The sequence below is a fragment of the Pseudophryne corroboree genome, chromosome 10 (genome assembly GCF_028390025.1).
Source record: "Pseudophryne corroboree isolate aPseCor3 chromosome 10, aPseCor3.hap2, whole genome shotgun sequence".
In the NCBI taxonomy this organism is placed as follows: Eukaryota; Metazoa; Chordata; class Amphibia; order Anura; family Myobatrachidae; genus Pseudophryne; species Pseudophryne corroboree.
In genome coordinates, this window is record NC_086453.1 from 290513602 (window position 1) to 290535029 (window position 21428).

At 46.2% G+C, this 21428-nt stretch overlaps 1 protein-coding gene across 3 annotated transcripts in view; it reads right to left on the reverse strand.

Annotated features, from left to right (window-relative positions):
• Positions 1 to 21428, reverse strand: part of MEGF6 (multiple EGF like domains 6) — a 225973-nt gene that overhangs the window by 24147 nt on the left and 180398 nt on the right. For 2 of the 3 annotated variants that reach the window (XM_063943351.1, XM_063943352.1), the window contains exons 24-31: positions 12952 to 13080; positions 11581 to 11709; positions 9958 to 10089; positions 9197 to 9325; positions 6334 to 6462; positions 5382 to 5510; positions 4180 to 4308; positions 1966 to 2094 (exon numbers count right to left, since the gene is read on the reverse strand). In XM_063943351.1, coding sequence (XP_063799421.1) covers positions 1966 to 2094; positions 4180 to 4308; positions 5382 to 5510; positions 6334 to 6462; positions 9197 to 9325; positions 9958 to 10089; positions 11581 to 11709; positions 12952 to 13080 — 1035 coding nt within the window. The remainder of the gene's footprint in view (positions 1 to 1965; positions 2095 to 4179; positions 4309 to 5381; positions 5511 to 6333; positions 6463 to 9196; positions 9326 to 9957; positions 10090 to 11580; positions 11710 to 12951; positions 13081 to 21428) is intronic. The other variant, XM_063943353.1, reaches the window with a different exon arrangement.

Genomic DNA, 21428 nt, shown 5'->3' on the forward strand with positions numbered 1-21428 from the left:
GGGTTCAGGCGATACTCGTTGTTCCAGATTGGCCACGGAGGGCATGGTATCTGGATCTTCAGGAATTAGTCATAGGAGATCCCTGGCCTCTTCCTCTAAGAGAGGATCTATTACAGCAGGGGCCGTGCGTGTTCCAAGACTTACCGCGGTTGCGTTGACGGCATGGCGGTTGAACGCCAATTCCTAGCTCTAAAGGGTATTCCCGGGGAGGTCATCCTCACTCTACTGAAAGCTAGAAAGGAGGTAACGGCGAAGCATAACCACCGCTTTTGGAGAAAATGTGTGTCTTGGTGCGAATCCAAGAAGGCTCCTACGGAAGAATTTCAGCTGGGTCGTTTTCTCCATTTTTTGCAAGCTGGTGTGGAAGCGGGCCTTAAGTTAGGCTCCATTAAAGTGCAGATCTCTGCCTTATCTATTTTCCTTCAAAAGGAATTGGCCTCGCTTCCAGAAGTACAGACTTTCGTGAAGGGCGTGCTGCACATCCAGCCTCCATTTGTGCCCCCAGTGGCACCATGGGACCTTAACGTGGTGTTACAGTTCCTTACGTCGCATTACAAAAGGTTGAGTTGAAATTTCTCACTTAGAAAGTGGTCATGCTATTGGCCTTGGCGTCCGCAAGGCGGGTGTCAGAGTTGGCGGCTTTGTCTCACAAAAGCCCCTACTTTGTTTTCCATGTAGATAGAGCGGAGTTGAGGACTCGTCAACAATTTCTCCCAAAGGTGGTTTCTTCGTTTCACATGAACCAACCTATTGTGGTACCGGTGGCTACTGAAGCCTTGGCTGAGTCAAAGTCTCGATGTGGTCAGGGCTTTGAAAATGTATGTAGCCAGAACGTCTCGTATTAGGAAACAGAGGCGCTGTTTGTCCTGTATGCTTCCTTCAAGGTTGGGGCTCCTGCTTCTAAGCAGACTATTGCACGCTGGATCTGTAATACGATTCAGCATGCTCATTCTACGGCTGGATTGCCGTTACCGAAATCGGTGAAGGCCCATTCCACTAGGAGGGTGGGCTCGTCTTGAGCGGCTGCCCGGGGTGTCTCGGCGTTACAACTTTGTCGAGCAGCTACTTGGTCGGGTTCAAACACTTTTGCTAAATTCTACAAGTTTGATACCCTAGCTGATGAGGACCTCATGTTTGCTCAATCGGTGCTGCAGAGTCATCCGCACTATCCCGCCCGGTCTGGAGCTTTGGTATAAACCCCATGGTCCTTTTGGAGTCCCCAGCATCCTCTAGGACGTAGGACAAAATAGGATTTTAATACCTACTAGTAAATCCTTTTCTCTTAGTCCGTAGAGGATGCTGGGCGCCCGTCCCAATGCAGACTTTTTTCTGCAGTAGTTGTTAATGGTTATTGCTTTTGTTACACAAAGGTTGTGTTTCGGTTAAGGTCAGCCTGTTGCTGATCTCTTTGGTTCACGCTGTTACCTGGTTTTAGTTAAATGCCATGGTGTATGGTGTGTTGTGGTGTGAGCTGTATCTCACCCTTAGTTTAACAAAATCCTTTTCCTCGAAATGTCCGTCTCCTCTGGGCACAGTTCCTATAACTGAGGTCTGGAGGAGGGGCATAGAGGGAGGAGCCAGTTCACGCCCATTAAAGTCTTAAAGTGCCCATGTCTCCTGCAGATCCCGTCTATACCCCATGGTCCTTTTGGAGTCCCCAGCATCCTCTACGGACTAAGAAAAAAGGATTTACCGGTAGGTATTAAAATCCTATTATTTCATTACTTTTTTTAAAGAATTTTCACTTGCACAGAGTAGTAAGGTAATCATGTCCTATTTTTATAAGCCATGGTTCCCGCAGTAAGAGTCTTCTGTTCTCCGCACACCGTGTAAGACCGCTGCGGTCAGCTATCCTTAGTATGTGTTTTATGTAAGGCTTGGGCCACACTAACAGGGAAAGGTTAAAACTCTTCCTTTAGAACGTTATATAAGTGCCCCCGTCATGCCCTGAGCACCCACACTGACCTTTTTCACATTTGCCTCCATAGAAACCAGCGGGACAGTGACAGGCTCCACTTGTAGGGTCGCACGATGCTCCGTTTTCACAGTCACACGTTTCCTGGCACCCGTTTCCATGGAGACCAGGAGGACAAGCTGGACAAACAAATGCAAGAACTTTCCATTAAGTTTAGTAAAAGGAATAATAATAGTGTTATGACACTGATGGCCTGTATTCTGCCCGTCCCTTTATTTTTTAAACACCCATTGCTCTTCTGTTGAAACCGATGTTTAGATACAGAGATAGAAGGTCCCAAAAGTGCCTGTTCTGTGATTTATGGGCCTTTTTTTAGACATACTGTACACTTAAATCCTCATGAAGTTAAAATTTGTATTGTGACGATATATAATTATTATCCCGAGTTGCTGTTTTATTGCGTTAGAGGTCCCCATTCTGCTTGTTAAATTGACTCCACAAATATGGGGGAGCCCATGCCGGATGTAATCCCCTTGTAATAAATACTATATAACAAACTAATACGCCCCCTTGGCAGCAGGCACCCGCTGCCCTCCTCAATGTGTGGCATCAATGTTCAGAGCCTTGGCAGCAGGCACCCGCTGCCCTCCTCACTGTGTGGCATCACTGTTCAGAGCCTTGGCAGCAGGCACCCGCTGCCCTCACTGTGTGGCATCACTGTTCAGAGCCTTGGCAGCAGGCACCCACTGCCCTCCTCACTGTGTGGCATCACTGTTCAGAGCCTTGGCAGCAGGCACCCGCTGCCCTCCTCACTGTGTGGCATCACTGTTCAGAGCCTTGGCAGCAGGCACCCGCTGCCCTCACTGTGTGGCATCACTGTTCAGCCTCACCAGCGCAGTGTTTGTCTGCTGTGCAGATGCTGCATATACGCAGGTTGGGAAAATGCTTCATACACTGGCATTTTAGTGGCCACTACAAAGCTTAATCTGGCCCTGCATGCAAATATGGTGATGTATGTGGGTATTGGTGCATACACAATTGGTGTTAGTAAATATTCTCCTGGTATGTTGCAGGGTCTCACTGGAGCTAAGTGCAACACGACTTTGTCAAGGCTGATGGGTTACATATTTGTGATGTGCCATTTGTGCCCTGTGCTGGTTCTCGGCTGCCTCAATAGTCCCTGTAGGTAGAGTGGCTGTGGAAGACTTCCAGAAGAATGCCTGCTGGAGACCTTGAGTACTAGATGTAGGCTTGCCATAACATACCTTTAATCCAGGACACCTATAATTTACGCAGGTTCTGTGGTTTATTAAAACCAGGAGAAATGCAGGCTTCAATTTAGCCAGCCACAGAACCTGTGTAATTCATAGGTGTCCCAGATTAAAAGGATATTATGGAAAGCCTGCCTACACCGTAGTCATGTGATGCATCACAAGGACTAATATATAGTGATCTTCAAAATATGTTATCCATAGGCGTATCTATAATGGGTGCAGAGGGGCCCACTCCACAAACCCTCCACCCACATAATTATACTTATTCCTCCAGACTCCTGCATCTAGGAATATGGGGTGAGAGACATTTTTCCGGGCATTTGCACATACGCAGTAGTGTAATCTCCAGTAACAGATTGGGCACCATGTTTCTGGAGACCTGTGCATGGTACAAAGCCTGAGTCTCCTGCGCTGCCAGAGGGGAGGGGGCCTGCCCACAGCTCCCCTCCTCCCTCAAAGCACCAAGTAGGTATACCCAATATTAATTGTGTTAATTATGTGCTCCCTAATACATTTACTGTACTTGCAGTTTAAGTAATATAATGGAAGCGAGAGGCACCAGATAACAAGCTGACGGAACCGGTGAGCACAAAGGGTAGTTCTTGCCTAGGCAAAAAGTATCCCCTTCATAATTATAACACATAAATGATATTTAACTTTGCAGTTATTGCCGGGGAAATATGCCCTCAAGAGCAGCTTAATGCTAACATTCATGAAGTAAGTCCTGTAGAAACATCTGTGTAACAGAATTCTGATGCTCAGACACCTGTCATCGGGGGTCACGCTCCACTGGAAAGACTTATTTTATATACTTTGCAGCCCACCTTCTTTTCTCCCACAAGACAGGGAAGTGATTTGTTTAATGTAAAACCGAATCAGCGCCCTGTAATCACATCCACACCCTCCTGTCTATCACAGGCATTTCCCTCCAGTACGTCTGTCATCTTGTTACAGAGATTTCTGATTGTGTGTCATATCTGGGCGGCTCACCGTGCTGGCATGTGTTCCCGTAGTATCCTTTCATACAGTGACAGCTTCCCGTTACTTTATCACATGTTCCATTGTTCAGGCAAGAACACTGCATCTGGCAGTCTGCGCCGTATTTCCCAGGGAGACACTCTGGAAGGAGGGGAAGCAATCATTGGAAAATTGATTTGCAGTATTGTGCAGGATAAATACTAGTGAGGCTTTGTTATTAGTGTGCATTATCTGGCATTCGGAGCACTTATGCCTACCCTCTACCGTTATCATTCAGCTAATCGTTACCCTGTTTATCAGTGCTCCTAACAGTGTCTGTAAGAGGAGGCGCATTGTGAGTGTCAGCATGCTGGAAATCTTATAGTAAAACATAAGGACTGGCAGACTTGCATTATTTCTTGGTAGCTAAAGGGTACATCTATTTCTCAGGGTAACTTTGAGGTGCGTTAGTTGCCTACCTCCAATATGGTGGACACTGAGTGAGATGAACAGAAAAGTAATGAGAGTGAAGCCTGTAACATCCACAATGTTCTTGCTGGTTCACATGAATCCCTAGGCCAGGCATGTCCAAACTGCGGCCCTCCAGCTGTTGAGAAACTACACATCCCAGCATGCCCTGACACAGCTTTAGTATTCTCTGACAGCAAAACTGTGTCAGGGCATGCTGGGATATGTAGTTTCACAACAGCTGGAGGGCCGCAGTTTGGACATGCCTGCCCTAGGCTATAGGGCAGAAGTTCCCAAACTCAGTCATTACAGTTCAGGTTTTAAGGATAGCCATGCTTGAGTCCAGATGGTTAAATCAAATTGACTGGGGTACCAATTAAATCACCTGTGCTCAAGCATGGATATCCATAAAACCAAGTCTGTAATGGCGGAGTTTTGGGAAACTCTGCTCTAGGGTTTAGCAGCCTCCATTGTGGATAGGTAGCAGGAGCGCCTATTCGTTACTACTTGGTAAAGCCACAGACTCTTAGGATTTCATGATAACTTGGCCACTAGAGAGGGACACTGTTGAGTTGTGGACAAGCCTTTTTCTCTTGGCCATAAAGCTATCTGGCAGTGGCCATTAATGTTGTTGTTATGTGTAACTACAAATAATTATGTTTATTGGTGTATATAGTAACATATGCCCAACTGATGCCAAAATTACCCCTGCTTATGAATAGGGTCTATTTTGCCCTTTAATCAGACCCACATTTAATGTACTGTACCTTCCTCACATGTAGCTCCTGTCCATCCCAAGCCGCAGCTGCACGTTCCGCTGACCGGGTCGCACAGTCCTCCGTTCTTACAGGAGCAGGTCTGACGACAGTTTTCCCCGAAGTAGCCTCTGGTGCAGACTGAAATGTAGAGATGACGCATGCATAAGGGTCACCTTACCCCACAATCTTATGTACATTAGGTATATAGGAACATACAAGGTAGAGAATGTTCCATTATATACATCTGCTAACACAGGTATATGGAACCATCTACGTAGATACATACAGCAAGTGAATTGTCCATAACATTGTGTACAATAAATTCCGTGGTGCAGCTGCCATAGTGGCAGGTAAAAGGGCACCTTCTTGTTATAATGGAACGCCTTGGTGCTTTATTCAGTTGTGGTACATGGGGGCCCATTCAACTTTTGCTATAGGACCCATAAATGTCTGGTTACACACCTGTGTAGATGGTAAGGTCTAGCATGCAGGATCAACTCGCTTTCTGTTTAAATGTATGTTCCTCAAGGGCAATCATTCAACCATTGTATTTATCACCCATTGAGTAATTCTGTGGAATAGGTGAGTATTATTAGTATACTGAATATAATTGTTTTGTAATGTGTATAGTCCTCCCCGATAGAATGAGATCCATTATGGAGAGCTTGAAGCTACTGCCAATGGATACCATGCAGTAATAGGATCTCCTATGTAAGAGAACAGACATAGGGCAAATGTGACCGGGTGGAATATGCGGCAACGCTAGCCTGTGGTATTACACTGTGACTGCCCAATGGGTAAAGCACTAGCTCAAACGTGCTGCTGTGTAAACAGCATTTCCCGGGAATGTATTCTCCTGTATAGGAGTGGCTTGTTTGGGTAACCTGTGAACCCACTGAATAATGAGTGAATAATGAAGTTACACATAACACAGCAGTACATGTATGGTGTGTATGTATACCGTGTCCACAGGTCACTCCCGTCCTTCCGGGGCCACAAAGACAGTCACCAGTCACATGATTGCAGGTTCCATTGGGGCCACAGTGACACACATGGGCACATCCGATTCCATAATGCCCAGGGGGACATACTGTAACGGAACAAACACAGCGGATTACACCACCACCCGTACAGTATCACCAGGTCCTTTATCTGTGACTGCCTCTCGCCCACTTGTACTATCACTGCTCTACTTATTCCCGTAGCAAACAATACGCTTCTCCTACAGTCATTTCTTTTCAAGCCAAGCGCTCTGTAGCTCAGCACTGTGGTCAGTATTGTTACTAGCTATTGTGGATCACTTTTTTGTGACTGCATTATCACTTTATACAAAAGTCAATGTATGTTGCACAAGCAATAGAGAGTATGTAATCTAGTGCCTCACTCACTGGGCTGTACTGATTGTCTGCCACAGTGGTAGAAAACCATCTATCGCCAGAAATATCAATACAATCTTACCGGAACAGCTGAGCAGTGCTGTCCCAGCGCGGTGTGAGTGCGCCTCGCTGGGCTAGTCACACGGGCTATGCATGCATGTGTGACCCAGTCAGACACATCATACACGCACAGAGCCACTGATAAGCCAGACCTGAGCTTTCTGCTTCTACATATATAAATACAATGACTGGACAGCTGGACCCCAGTTTATGAGAAGCTGAAGCAGTCCTCAGGTAGAAGATTAATATACACTTATTTCCTTCCCCCTGCTTGTGTGGGGTATGAGACTCAGGGTCGACAGTGTCTAGGTCGACACCTATTGGTCAACAGTGACTAGGTCAACACATGAAATAAGGCGACACGGCCAATAAGTCGACATGAACAAGGTGGACATGAGTTTTTTATGGTGTTGTTTTCTTCGTAAAGTGACGGGGAACCCCAATTAGTGTACCGCTTCGTTCGCCTTGCTTCGGGCAAGGTGCCTTGCTCCGCTACCGCTGCGCACCATTCCCAATTGTAGTCCACGTGGATCATAAAGTATGAAAAAGTTCACAAAATGAGAAAAAAAATGTGAAAAACCCATGTCGACCATTTTCCGTGTCAACCTAATGGTCGTGTCGACCTACTCAATGTCGACCTACAGTCAGGATACTGTTTGTGTGTCTGTCTTGTGCAGGGCTTCTGGCCATCCTTCCCACCGGGCACACAACCTGGACTTATCCCATGATGTCATTACTGCTCTCAGTGATGGCTGCACATATGTGACAGTTACTTTCCTCACACTGCCCCAGCATTCCATATAACCTAACCAGTCACTTACCACAAGCTGTAGCATTCCATATAACCTAACCAGTCACTTACCACAAGCTGTAGCACTCCATATAACCTAACCAGTCACTTACCACAAGCTGTAGCACTCCATATAACCTAACCAGTCACTTACCACAAGCTGTAGCACTCCATATAACCTAACCCAGTCACTTACCACAAGCTGTAGCACTCCATATAACCTAACCAGTCACTTACCACAAGCTGTAGCATTCCATATAACCTAACCAGTCACTTACCACAAGCTGTAGCACTCCATATAACCTAACCAGTCACTTACCACAAGCTGTAGCACTCCATATAACCTAACCAGTCACTTACCACAAGCTGTAGCACTCCATATAACCTAACCAGTCACTTACCACAAGCTGTAGCACTCCATATAACCTAACCAGTCACTTACCACAAGCTGTAGCACTCCATATAACCTAACCAGTCACTTACCACAAGCTGTAGCACTCCATATAACCTAACCAGTCACTTACCACAAGCTGTAGCACTCCATATAACCTAACCAGTCACTTACCACAAGCTGTAGCACTCCATATAACCTAACCAGTCACTTACCACAAGCTGTAGCACTCCATATAACCTAACCAGTCACTTACCACAAGCTGTAGCACTCCATATAACCTAACCAGTCACTTACCACAAGCTGTAGCACTCCATATAACCTAACCAGTCACTTACCACAAGCTGTAGCACTCCATATAACCTAACCAGTCACTTACCACAAGCTGTAGCACTCCATATAACCTAACCAGTCACTTACCACAAGCTGTAGCACTCCATATAACCTAACCAGTCACTTACCACAAGCTGTAGCACTCCATATAACCTAACCAGTCACTTACCACAAGCTGTAGCACTCCATATAACCTAACCAGTCACTTACCACAAGCTGTAGCACTCCATATAACCTAACCAGTCACTTACCACAAGCTGTAGCACTCCATATGACCTAACCAGTCACTTACCACAAGCTGTAGCACTCCATATGACCTAACCAGTCACTTACCACAAGCTGTAGCACTCCATATGACCTAACCAGTCACTTACCACAAGCTGTAGCACTCCATATGACCTAACCAGTCACTTACCACAAGCTGTACAGTACTGTGCTATTATGTATGCATGATAGGTGTACCTTCAGTATACTGTGTGGCAGCTGCTCTGCAACACAGTACATAGCGATGGACTCTCTTATGGGAAATGTAGATTTTGTGCTTATTTAATTGAAATAAAGTATTTTTTTTCCAGTCAGGCATGTATACCTACTTTTTCATCCTGAGGTTTTAAAAGTCATTTCCTCACCTTTGATTCTAAACTCTGTGTTTCCCCCTTATAGGTGCCCCTGGTGTAGAGTAAGGGGTATAATAACAGACCCCCAACCATTCAGTCAAGAGAGGTTATATATATATATTTTTTAGAACTGGAATGGACCAGTAACAAGCCTATGGAAAGGAACATTTACAGTCCCCAATTTTGTTTTTAACAAAGTTATTTAGAGAATTTCAAATAGATACACCAGTATATGTCCCCCTGTTACAGTACATTACCAGTGCCGCAGTCAGCCCCCACATATCCAGGAGGGCACCGGCATGCCCCTGTTGTGCCCTCGCAATGACCTCCATTCTTGCATTTACATGGGTGTTCGCAGTTTTGACCGTAAAACAAACTGGAACATTCTGAAAAATAAAAAATTGGTAAGAGAATGATCAAGTATATCAAGCCCTCACCATGAAAAACATGTGTAGAAACTTTAATATATTACACCTTTCCCAAAACAGGCTGGAGGCTTCAGCTTGTGTATCTGACCTCTTACCCCTGCCTACCCGCCCCCCTCCCCTCACCACTACTATAGGAATGGGAGGCAACCAGATTCTGCAGTGTAAGTAGCCAAAATGATCAAAGGTACTGTATGTCGTAAAGTCACGTCTGCAATGTTAAGAGATAATAAGCCGTACATAATAAATCAGCAGGGTGCAATGAATGTTACTGTTGATTAATGGTCTATTATTATAATATTACATTTTGGCTAGATTCCCAGTGACTATTAGACACTGACATCTCTTACCAGCAGTGGATTGCATAAACCTATGTAGGTTTTTGCATCAATGTAAACCCCCTTTGTTACCGCTCTCTACAAATTCCAATATGCAAGTAATTTATAGAGATAAAACAAAAGACTACTTTGGAAGCAAATAGTATCTGAGAGATGCACTCTGTGCTGTTTGGTCTACGTACACAATATGTAGCGCTCCACTGATCTGTGATTTGCTGTCTCTCCTTCCAGAACATTACACAAATGTGCACTTACTTAATTGGCATGTGTGCCCGTGGTAGCCGGAGGCGCAGATACACTCCCCGGTCACCGGGTGGCAGTCTTGATGTTGGCCAGGACACTGACATATCTTGGCACAGTTCAATCCGTAGGTTCCTGGAACACAAGCTGAGAAGATACAGGGAGTTAACCAAGAATAATATTTCTGGTGGAACTACTGCGTACCTAGGGTTCCCATATGTTTTAGTTTTCCCAGAACATTTCTCTTTACCTCTACTGGAAATATCTAACTTGCAATGCAGCCTTTCCCATAATTCAGCTTCCTGTGGCTTCCATTAACAGGATACATTGGAATAGGTTCTCAAACATTTTACCTTATTTATGAACTATATAGGAATAAGGAAAGTTGGGTTTGGAGGAAGCATCAGATATGTCCTGGCCTTTTCATTGGAAAATGATGGGTGTCCTGCAGCATATACTAAAGTGCGCAGTAACCTAGAGCAACCTATAAGTCATTATCGTTGATGCATCTAGATCACAGGTGCTCAAACTCGGTCCTCAGGACCCCACACGGTTCATGTTTTGCAGGTCACCTGTAGATTTTCAAAATGTGACAGTTGGTGATACACAGTGCACATGCTGGTTGAACTGTGTGGGGTCCTGAGGACCGAGTTTGAGAACCACTGATCTAGATTAATGAAAGCTAACGTATCACTACTTAAAGTTACCAGATATATATGATCATAGCCGCCCAAAATAAACACCCGTTACCTTGCATTGTTTGTATGTCATAACATCTCTGTGTCATTCTTGCTCAAAAGTTGCTCACTGGACTCTCCCAAATTTCAATGAAAATCCTCCCCACAATCACGCACCAGAATTACAGCACTGCTGTTATCCTTACATTTCATTTGGTTCATACACAGCACATCGCTGTCATCCTTTAAGTGACATTCTCAAAAGCCAGCCAAGGTTACGACTGTAGATCTTAAGGAAGTTATTATAGGGATTTATTTTTGCTATATTACACATACAGATGGAGTACACTTTATTGCAGCACCTGGTTCACTGCGTAAATTGATGAAGTGACAGACCTGTAATACCTTGTGACAGAAGTCAAACTTAGCTGTCAGTTGGTTGGGATACTTGAATTTAAAACAATACACAATATTCTATGCCGCAGTACAGTCTTCCCTTCAATAAAGCCTGCTTCATCTGTAGTCTGTGGCATGGGGTCCTAAAGTAGGAGTGGTCCTTTCTGAAGTTACAGTAGGTACACTTAAAGATCAATGTATACATTATATATATGTATCCTATCCTACACACGCGAACAGCTGCTTTCATTTAGAGTAGAGTGAACAAATTCTTTCTTTGGTGTAAGTTTACTAGAGAGCTGTTTATAAAGTACCAGTTTAATAAATACGAAGGCCTATAATCCACACAAACTGCCTTTGTTCGTCTGTGTTTTATTGTTGCTTGTGTATTGGTATAAGGTTCATTGATGCAGAAGTTTCCTTCTCATTCCATCCAGAGCAAAAAGCAGGAAACTTCTAAAAACCACTTGTGTCTAAAACAAACCCCTAATCGCAGTATGGGAACAATATGGGATTCTGTAATCCTGTAACACTGCTTATTGCTCAGTCACCTAGCCTGGCTTACTTTGGTCGCATCCGTTCCCTGTGAATCCCAGAGGACATCCGCACTCTCCAGAGATGTGGTTACACGCCGTTCCATGGGGGCAACTGCAAAGCTTTGAGCAGCGGTCACCGTATGACCCCGGAAGACAGGCTTAAAAGAATTAATGTAATACATGGGAGCATTAGTGTCTTACACGCATGTCGGACATCACAGCTTTATCATGCTTATGGTAATTATATTATTTTAAAGTTTGATACATTAGGTTCTTTCAGTGACAAAGACATTTTTAGCATTACAATGCGTAGAAATAACAGATCATGCGGTATATTCAATTGAAGTCAGAGCCATTCTGACATTCATTTGTCGGAATGGATCCGACCTAGGCTATTCAATGACATCTCTATTCGACTTTTAAAAAAGTCTAACTGAGATGCGCGGGGCGGGGGTGGGGAGCTGCTCTCCCCCATCTGCCCGTGGCTAAACCGCCGTCCCCGCCCCCCCCACCCCCCCTCTCTGCCTCTTGCAGGAGCCGGGTGGACGCTGCTGTGAGCGGCAGCTGGCCACCAGTGCTGCTCACCCCGTCCCCGCCTCGGCTCCCTTCGTCTTCGCCTCGGCTCTCCAGTCTCCGGCGCTGCTCTCCCCATCTCAGTTCGACTTTTTTTAAAGTCGAATTGAGATGGTCGAAAAGGGGGCCAAAACGTGGATCGGCGGAATAGCTGCCGATCCACATGCTTTTCGACAAGTCGAATTCCTCAACTTGTCGAAAAATTGGGGGTTTGATTGAATAGGTCGGAACCCCTTCCGACCTAAAAAAGTCGAAAACTGCCGTCTTTTCGACATACGGCAGCTTTCGACTTCATTTGAATATACCCTCATGGCTCATATTCTTCTGGGGAATAGCCAAGAACCATGAAAAAGTTATTGTTTAAACTTTAAATATTATTTCATTTTAGGCTTAATGTTGCATCACTCTATATGACAAATCCACACCCAACAAAAATGTAAATAATAAAATAAATCAGACCTACACAGTGAAGCTAAGATACTGTATTACCTTGGTTGGGTTCAGATGACCCCCGGTCACATGACTACATCCCTTATCTTACATACAGTAACTGTTGTGTCTTTATTACCTCTTATATGGCCGTATACATTGTAACTATAGCAGATATTTCTCCTAATGTAGATATTATTTGCTACAGTTACTAATACACAGCACAAAAGAACCCAAGCAGCCAATACTATCACATAACATGGAACATCCACATAGTGATACAAAAATCAGGCAACAAAATGATGTTACCAGGACCAATGTAATATTATGTAGACTTGACTATAAATGTGAGTCGCACACGGTCTTACTTAGGTCACCCGCCTAAGGACACTACTTACGTTTATCACAGTGATTTCCTCTCCAGCCCCTGGGACAGTCGCATGCACCAGTAATATGGTGGCAGGAAACCCCGTGTCGGCATAAACACTTCTCCAGGCACTGTACTCCGAATGTCCCGGCTGGACAGGCTGGAACATAAAGTGACGAACTCATAATCAGGTCTCTCTTCTATTGTGACTTCCTGACCGCTGGTCACATAACTACATCCTATATACAGTAGCTCAATACCAGGTCTGGCAGGAATCAAAAAAACTTCTGGCTGCTCGCCACATGCACCCAAATCGCCGGACCTACAGGTGCAATAAAATTGGCCACTTAATGGACACATGTGCGGCCACTATAAGTTACAGTCTCATTAGACCACAATAACAAACTTGAGGAAAGTTACGTCTGCTGGACTCATCTTGTGATTCCTGTGGAAATCAGTATTTGGATATCTGCATCAATGCATTAGGAGAGATGGGGAGGTTTATTATTCTATTATTCTAATGAGAAAAAAGGTGATACACACCCATTCAAAACAGAGAATATAGACATATGCCAATGCATACAACAACATACATCAGGGTGCTAGACTGACTTGGAAGTCTTCGGCTGTCCATGACACTTGTGGTCTGGGATTAGGAGAGAGAGCAGAGCACCCTGGCACTAGAGGGGCTGCAATATGTCAGGAGACAACTCTGGGATTAGCGAACAGAGAAACCCAGGCTAGAGAGACAGAGCTGGGAATGGCAGGAGGAACGATCACATGATGACAGAAAGATTAGTGTAAACAGCATGTCATAAACCGGCTGCCTTGTGTCACAGCACACGGCTGTCACCAGGCTAATTGAGGGGTACAGTAGAACGAACATTCAGTTTAGAGAATTCTGCAATCATATTCCAAACTTATTGGCACAGCCCATGCAAGTGATATGAACATACTGTAGTATAGACGTCTGCAGACTGCACGTGTTTCTTACTAAGGAGCTTAAAGGGAAAATCCTCGAAACTTCATTATCTGCAACAGCAGACATAGGGGGACATTTACTAAGCAGTGATAAGAGTGGAGAAGTGAGCCAGTGGAGAAGTGCCCATGGCAACCAATCAGCACTGAAGCAACATCTATAATTTGCATAAAATGATACAGAGCTGCCGATTGGTTGATCGGGCAACTTCTCCACTGGCTCACTTCTCCGCTCTTATCACTGCTTAGTAAATGTCCCCCATAGTGTCAGAACATATACACCTGGAAGGGTCCCATGCATGGGATGCTCATATGGGCTAGTGTGGTTAGGGCATTGTATCATTGTAAACAGAGCGCTTAATGGGTTGGATCAGCTTTGCTCATTCTGCCAGCCTGTGCCAGGTGTAGTGTTAAAGTGCCACCAGGAGAATATCCCAAGCCCTTAGGCTGAGGCGCACGGGACTGCTGGATAAGGGTTCGTGGTGTCATGGTGCAACTATTATGATGAGGTAGGTTTCCCTTTAAATACCACATAGTTTGGAATTAACTGGGAAACATAATAAATTAAATGGGATTTATGCAAAAATGATGTTACGTTCCCATTTGCACTCAAGGGAATATTATACCTCTATAAGTAGAGCTCCTTTCCACTTTACATTACTATAGTGATAATGGTACAATATGCTAACCTACACAATGACGGTGTTTATACAGGGTGGGATGTACAGTACAGCAGCAAGATAAAGCACAAGAAATCTCACACTCCCAGAAACTATTTGTATGCGGATTGCTGATGCGTATGTTCTTAAAGAGCACATACATTTTAGCTTGGCGATTAATCTAAGAAACCATAGTAATGTTCCTCAGTGACCTCATGCTTGTATGTGAGAGGGGCAGCAGAATAAGGTCCCCTCAATGATCTCATGCTCCTATTGGAAAGGGGCAGCAGATTTAGGTAACCTCAGTGACCTTGTGCTCCTATGTGAGAGGGGCAGCAGACTTGAGTCTCCTTAGTGACCTTGTGCTCCTACTGTATGTGAGAGGGGCAGCAGATTTAGGTTTCCTCAGTGCCTCATGCTCATGTGTGGGAGAGGCAGCAGAATTAGGTCTCCTCAGCAGGGCCGCCATCAGGTGGGTGCTGGGGTCACAGCTGTCCCAGGCCTGGCCTCTCTGTCAGAGAGGGGAGGGCCCAGGATGCTCATGCAGCCGCTGTTCTGCCACTGTCCTCAGTCCTCCAGCAGCTCTGTATTGAAAACTTCCCTCCAAAAATAGCTGCCACCACAGAGGAGACAGTTATTCAACATAAGTATCTGTAATAACTGTCTCCTCTGAGGCAACGGACATTTTGGGAGGGACGTTTTCAATACAGAGCTGCAGGAGGACGGACGACAGCAGCAGAACGACGGGGACATTGGCGGGAGGGGCAGGCAGCGGCATGCGCATCCCGGATCCTCCTGACAGCGCAACATTAGGGGCGGGGGGGGAGGTGGGAGGGAGGAAGCCCCTGACAATGAGCAGGTACTTGTGTGGCTATAATTTGGTAACAAGGCCATTAATGTGGGTGCATAAAATAGTGTCAGGGACACTACTGTCTGGGGAATAATATGGTGACGGGCATTACTGTCGGGAATTAATATGGTGTTGCTCCGTGTGTGCATAGAAATTTTATTTTTGATTTTTTTTAAAGTATAGAATTTTTTTTATGTATAAAAAAAAAATTCCGGGAAGGGGGGGCCCTGACTATTTTGTCAGTCCCGGTCCCCACAATTTCTGATGGCAGATCTGCTCCTCAGTGCCTCATGCTCCTATGTGAGAGGGGCAGCAGATTTAGGTCTCCTCAGTGCCTCATGCTCCTATGTGAGAGGGGCAGCAGACTTAGGTCTCCTCAGTGACCTCATGCTCCTATGTGGGAGGGGCAGCAGACTTAGGTCTCCTCACTGCCTCAGGCAGTCATAGTTTCTCATGACCAATATCTGTGCTGCTGAGCCATTGCATCTAAGCGTGTTACATGTAATATGGCCTTAGTGAGTCTTAAAGTACTACAATCGTATATGTCCCCAATGCTATCAGCCTCAATGTCTCCCTAACCATGTAAAAGTAGAAAACTTGCATCATTTTGTGAGCAAACTAGAGTTCCTATTTTAATTCTTATGATTTATGGCCAACCAAGTAGCCAACTGGTCACCGTTATTACGATGTCATGATGATGGGCCTATTTTTATGTGGAGGCCTGAAGTTATAGTCCCATCCGCCCCATTGTAAGTTTGGTCCTACTGTAGATGTGAGATACTTTCCGTATAGACAGCGGCTGTCACTCTCACCATTGGTGCCTGTACATATTTGAGGTCATTTGCTAAACACATCCTGTTTATCCGACATAACGGTCACCTCATGTAGTAAAGAAAGAGCTTTATGTTATGTGTAGCTTAGAACTTAAAAATACTGATGTTTTGTACCAACTGTCCGCTCTTCAACTTAATGTTTAGAATAAGGCCTGTCGGCTCATGTGACGTGTGGCACTTGAATATTAGCATCAAATGTATTATACGACCTGTCTACAGGGCGCTGATAGAGATTCAGGTGCCTGTCCGATTATGGCAAGTCAACCCAACAAAACAGTTTATTTTTTTATTTTTTGAGCTTATACTATGTTGCAAGTGACAAACCTCAGCCACATAAAGGGACGTGATGTGTCACTGCATGCTGCAGTGATTTTTATACATGCTTTCCCTGATATTAAATAAAGACGACATAGCAAATAAGATTTTACTTACCGGTAAATCTATTTCTCGTAGTCCATAGAGGATGCTGGGGACTCCGTAAGGACCATGGGGAATAGTCGGGCTCCGTAGGAGATAGGGCACTTTAAGAAAGCTTTGGATTCTGGGTGTGCACTGGCTCCTCCCTCTATGTCCCTCCTCCAGACCTCAGTTAGAGAAACTGTGCCCAGAGGAGATGGACAGTACGAGGAAAGGATTTTTGTAAATCTAAGGGCAAGATTCATACCAGCCAAACCAATCACACCGTATAACTTGTGATAAACTACCCAGTTAACAGTATGAACAAATAACATAGTCTCGGTTCAAACCCGATCAACTATAACATAACCCTTATGTAAGCAATAACTATATACAAGTCTTGCAGAAGAAGTCCGCACTTGGGACGGGCGCCCAGCATCCTCTACGGACTACGAGAAATAGATTTACCGGTAAGTAAAATCTTATTTTCTTTAACCTCCTAGAGGATGCTGGGGACTCCGTAAGGACCATGGGGATTATACCAAAGCTCCCAAACGGGCGGGAGAGTGCGGATGACTCTGCAGCACCGATTGAGCAAACAGGAGGTCCTCCTCAGCCAGGGTATCAAACTTATAGAACTTTGCAAAGGTGTTTGACCCCGACCAAGTAGCAGCTCGGCAGAGTTGTAGTGCCGAGACCCCTCGGGCAGCCGCCCAAGAAGAGCCCACCTTCCTAGTGGAATGGGCCTTAACCGATTTAGGCAATGGCAATCCTGCCGAAGAATGCGCCTGCTGAATCGTGTTACAGATCCAGCGAGCAATAGTCTGCTTTGAAGCAGGAGTGCAAACCTTGTTGGCCGCATAAAGAGCAAACAGAGCTTCGGTCTTCCTGATCCTAGCTGTTCTGGTCACATAAATCTTCAAAGCCCTGACCACATCCAGGGACTCGGAATCCTCCAAGTCCCGTGTAGCCACAGGTACGACAATAGGTTGGTTCATATGAAAAGATGAGACCACCTTGGGCAGAAATTGAGGACGAGTCCTCAACTCTGCCCTATCCACGTGAAAAATCAGGTATGGGCTTTTATATGATAAAGCCGCCAATTCCGAAACCCGCCTTGCAGAAGCTAAGGCCAACAACATGACCACTTTCCAAGTGAGGTATTTCAACTCCACTGTTTTGAGTGGTTCAAACCAAGGTGACTTGAGGAAACTTAATACCACGTTAAGGTCCCAAGGCGCCACTGGAGGTACAAAGGGAGGCTGAATATGCAGCACTCCCTTCACAAAAGTCTGTACTTCAGGAAGAGAAGCCAATTCTCTTTGAAAGAAAATGGATAAGGCCGAAATTTGAACCCTTATGGACCCTAATTTTAGGCCCAAATTCACTTCCGTTTGAAGGAAGTGAAGCAGACGGCCCAACTGGAACTCCTCCGTAGGAGCAATCTCTGGCCTCACACCAAGAAACATATTTTCGCCATATACGGTGATAATGTTTCGACGTCACATCCTTCCTAGCCTTGATCAGGGTAGGAATGACCTCCTCCGGAATCCCTTTTTCCGCTAGGATCCGGCGGTCAACCGCCATGCCGTCAAACGCAGCCGCGGTAAGTCTTGGAACAGACAGGCCCCCTGCTGCAGCAGGTCCTGCCTTAGAGGAAGAGGCCACAGATCTTCTGTGAGCAACTCTTGCAGATCCGGATACCAAGTCCTCCTTGGCCAATCTGGAACAATGAGGATTGTTCTGACCCTTCTTATTCTTATTATCCTCAACACCTTGGGTATGAGAGGTAGAGGAGGAAACACATAGACCGATCTGAACACCCTAGGTGTCACCAGAGCATCTACCGCAACCGCCTGAGGGTCACTTGACCTGGCGCAATACCTCTTTAGCTTTTTGTTGAGGCGGGACGCCATCATGTCTATCTGAGGCAGTCCCCACCGATCCGTGATCTGTGTGAAGACTTCTTGATGAAGTCCCCACTCTCCCGGATGCAGGTCGTGCCTGCTGAGGAAGTCCACCTCCCAGTTGTCCACCCCCGGGATGAACACTGCTGATAGTGCGCTTACATGGCCTTCCACCCAGCGTAGAATCCTGGTCGCCTCTGCCATGGCCACTCTGCTCCTTGTGCCGCCTTGTCGGTTTACATGAGCCACTGCCGTGACATTGTCTGACTGAATCAGAACCGGTTTGTTCCGAAGCCATTCCTCCGCTTGGCGTAGGGCGTTGTATATGGCCCTCAACTCCAGGACATTGATGTGGAGACCAGTCTCTAGGCTTGACCAGAGACCCTGGAAATTTCTTCCTAGTGCGACAGCTCCCCAACCTCGGAGGCTCGCGTCCGTGGTCACCAGGACCCAGTCCTGAATGCCGAACCTGCGACCCTCCAGGAGGTGAGCACTGCGCAGCCACCACAGGAGAGACACCCTGGCCCTGGGAGACAGGGTGATCCGTTTTTGCATGTGTAGATGGGACCTGGACCATTTGTCCAATAGGTCCCATTGAAAGGTCCTTGCATGGAACCTGCCGAAGGGGATTGCCTCGTATGAAGCCACCATCTTCCCCAGAACCCTCGTGCAATGATGCACTGAAACCTTTTTCGGCTTCAATAGGTTCCTGACCAGAGCTACGAGCTCCTGAGCCTTCTCCACTGGAAGAAAAACTCATTTTTGGTCTGTGTCTAGAATCAGGCCCAAAAAGGTCAGACGCGTTGCAGGGACTAGCTGGGATTTCGGTAAATTGAGAATCCAGCCGTGCCTCTGCAACGTCTTCACGGACAGAGACACGCTGTCCAGCAACTTCTCCCGAGATGTCGCCTTTATGAGGAGATAGTCCAAGTACGGGATAATTGTGACGCCCTGCCTGCGCAGGAGCACCATCATTTCCGCCATTACCTTGGTGAAAATTCTCGGGGCCGTGGAAAGACCAAACGGCAACGTCTGAAATTGGTAGTGATAGTCCTGTACTGCAAATCTCAGGAACGCCTGGTGAGGAGGGAAAATCGGAACATGAAGGTACGCATCCTTTATATCCAGGGACACCATCCAATCCCCTCCCTCCAGGCTGGCGATGACCGCTCTGAGCGATTCCATTTTGAACTTGAACCTCTTCAAGTACAGGTTCAGGGATTTCAGATTTAAAATGGGTCTGACCGAACCGTCCGGTTTTGGTACCACAAACAGGGATGAATAATAACCCTCTCCTTGCTGGAGATGAGGAACTTCGACTGTCACCTGTTGAATGTACAATTTGTGAATTGCAGCTAACACCAGCTCCCTCTCCGAAGGGGAAGCCGGCAGAGCCGATTTAAAAAACCGGCGAGGAGGCATGTCTCCGAATTCCAGTCTGTATCCCTGGGAAACAATCTCTATTGCCCAGGGATCCACCTGTGAGAGAACCCAGACGTGGCTGAAAAGACGAAGACGTGCCCCCACTTGATCTGACCCCCCCCCCCCCCCCCCCCCCGGAAAGCCCCAGCGTCATGCGGTGGACTTTGCGGAAGTAGGGGAGGACTTCTGCTCTTGGGAACTAGCCGAATGCAGCTTTTTTCCCTCGCCTTTACCTCTGGCAACAGAGGACGATCCTCGTACCTTCTTGCTTTTATTGGAACGAAAGGACCGCACTTGATAATGCGGTACCTTCTTAGCATGCTGCGGGGGAACATAAGGTAAAAAATTCGATTTACCGGCCGTAGCAGTAGAGACAAGGTCCGAGAAGCCTTCTCCAAACAACTCCTCCCCCTTGTAAGGCAATGACTCCATATGCCGCTTTGAGTCGGCGTCTCCCGTCCACTGTCGGGTCCACAAGAGTCGCCTAGCAGAAATAGACATAGCGTTTATTCTGGAGCTTAGTAAACAAATGTCTCTCTGAGCATCCCTCATATACAAGGCAGCATCTCTGATATGCTCAATGGTCATTAGAATGGTATCCCTATCTAAGGTGTCAATCTCCGTAGATAAGGAGTCTGCCCATGCCACGACAGCACTACAAACCCAGGCCGACGCCATGGCCGGTCTAACGATAGTTCCTGAATGTGTGTAAATGTGCTTCATGGTAATTTCCTGCTTGCGATCAGCAGGATCCTTGAGGGAAGCAGTATCCGGAGAAGGCAGTGCCACCTTCTTGGATAAGCGTGTCAGTGCCTTGTCTACTTTAGGCGAAGATTCCCATCGTAGCCTATCCTTCTGTGGAAAAGGATACGCCATAAGAATCCTTTTGGGAACATGTAGACTCCCAAGCCTTTTCGCACAATTCGCTTAGCTCAAATGAGGACGGAAACGTGACCTCAGGCTTTTTCCCTTTATACATGTGAACCCTCGTGTCAGGGACAGGGGGTTCCTCAGTGATATGCAAAACCTCTTTTATGGCAATAATCATGTATCGAATACCCTTTGCCACCTTCGGCTGTAATTTTGCATCCTCATAGTCGACACTAGAGTCAGTATCTGTGTCGGTATCTATGTCAGCGACCTGGGATATGGGGCGCTTTTGAGACCCTGAAGGTCCTGGCGCCACAGGGACAGGCACGGTCTGGCTACCTGACTGATCCCTAGCCTCAGCCTTGTCTAACCTTTTATGCAGGAGATTCACATTTGCATTTAAGACATTCGGCATATCCACCCAGTCCGGTGTCGGCATTGCCGATGGGGACCTGACATTCAAACACTCCCCCTCCACATTAAGCGAGCCTTCCTCGTCAAACATGTCGACACACACGTACCGACACACTTCACACACACAGGGAAACTCTTTTCTGAAGACAGTATCCCCTTTCCCCTTTAAGGCCCTTTGG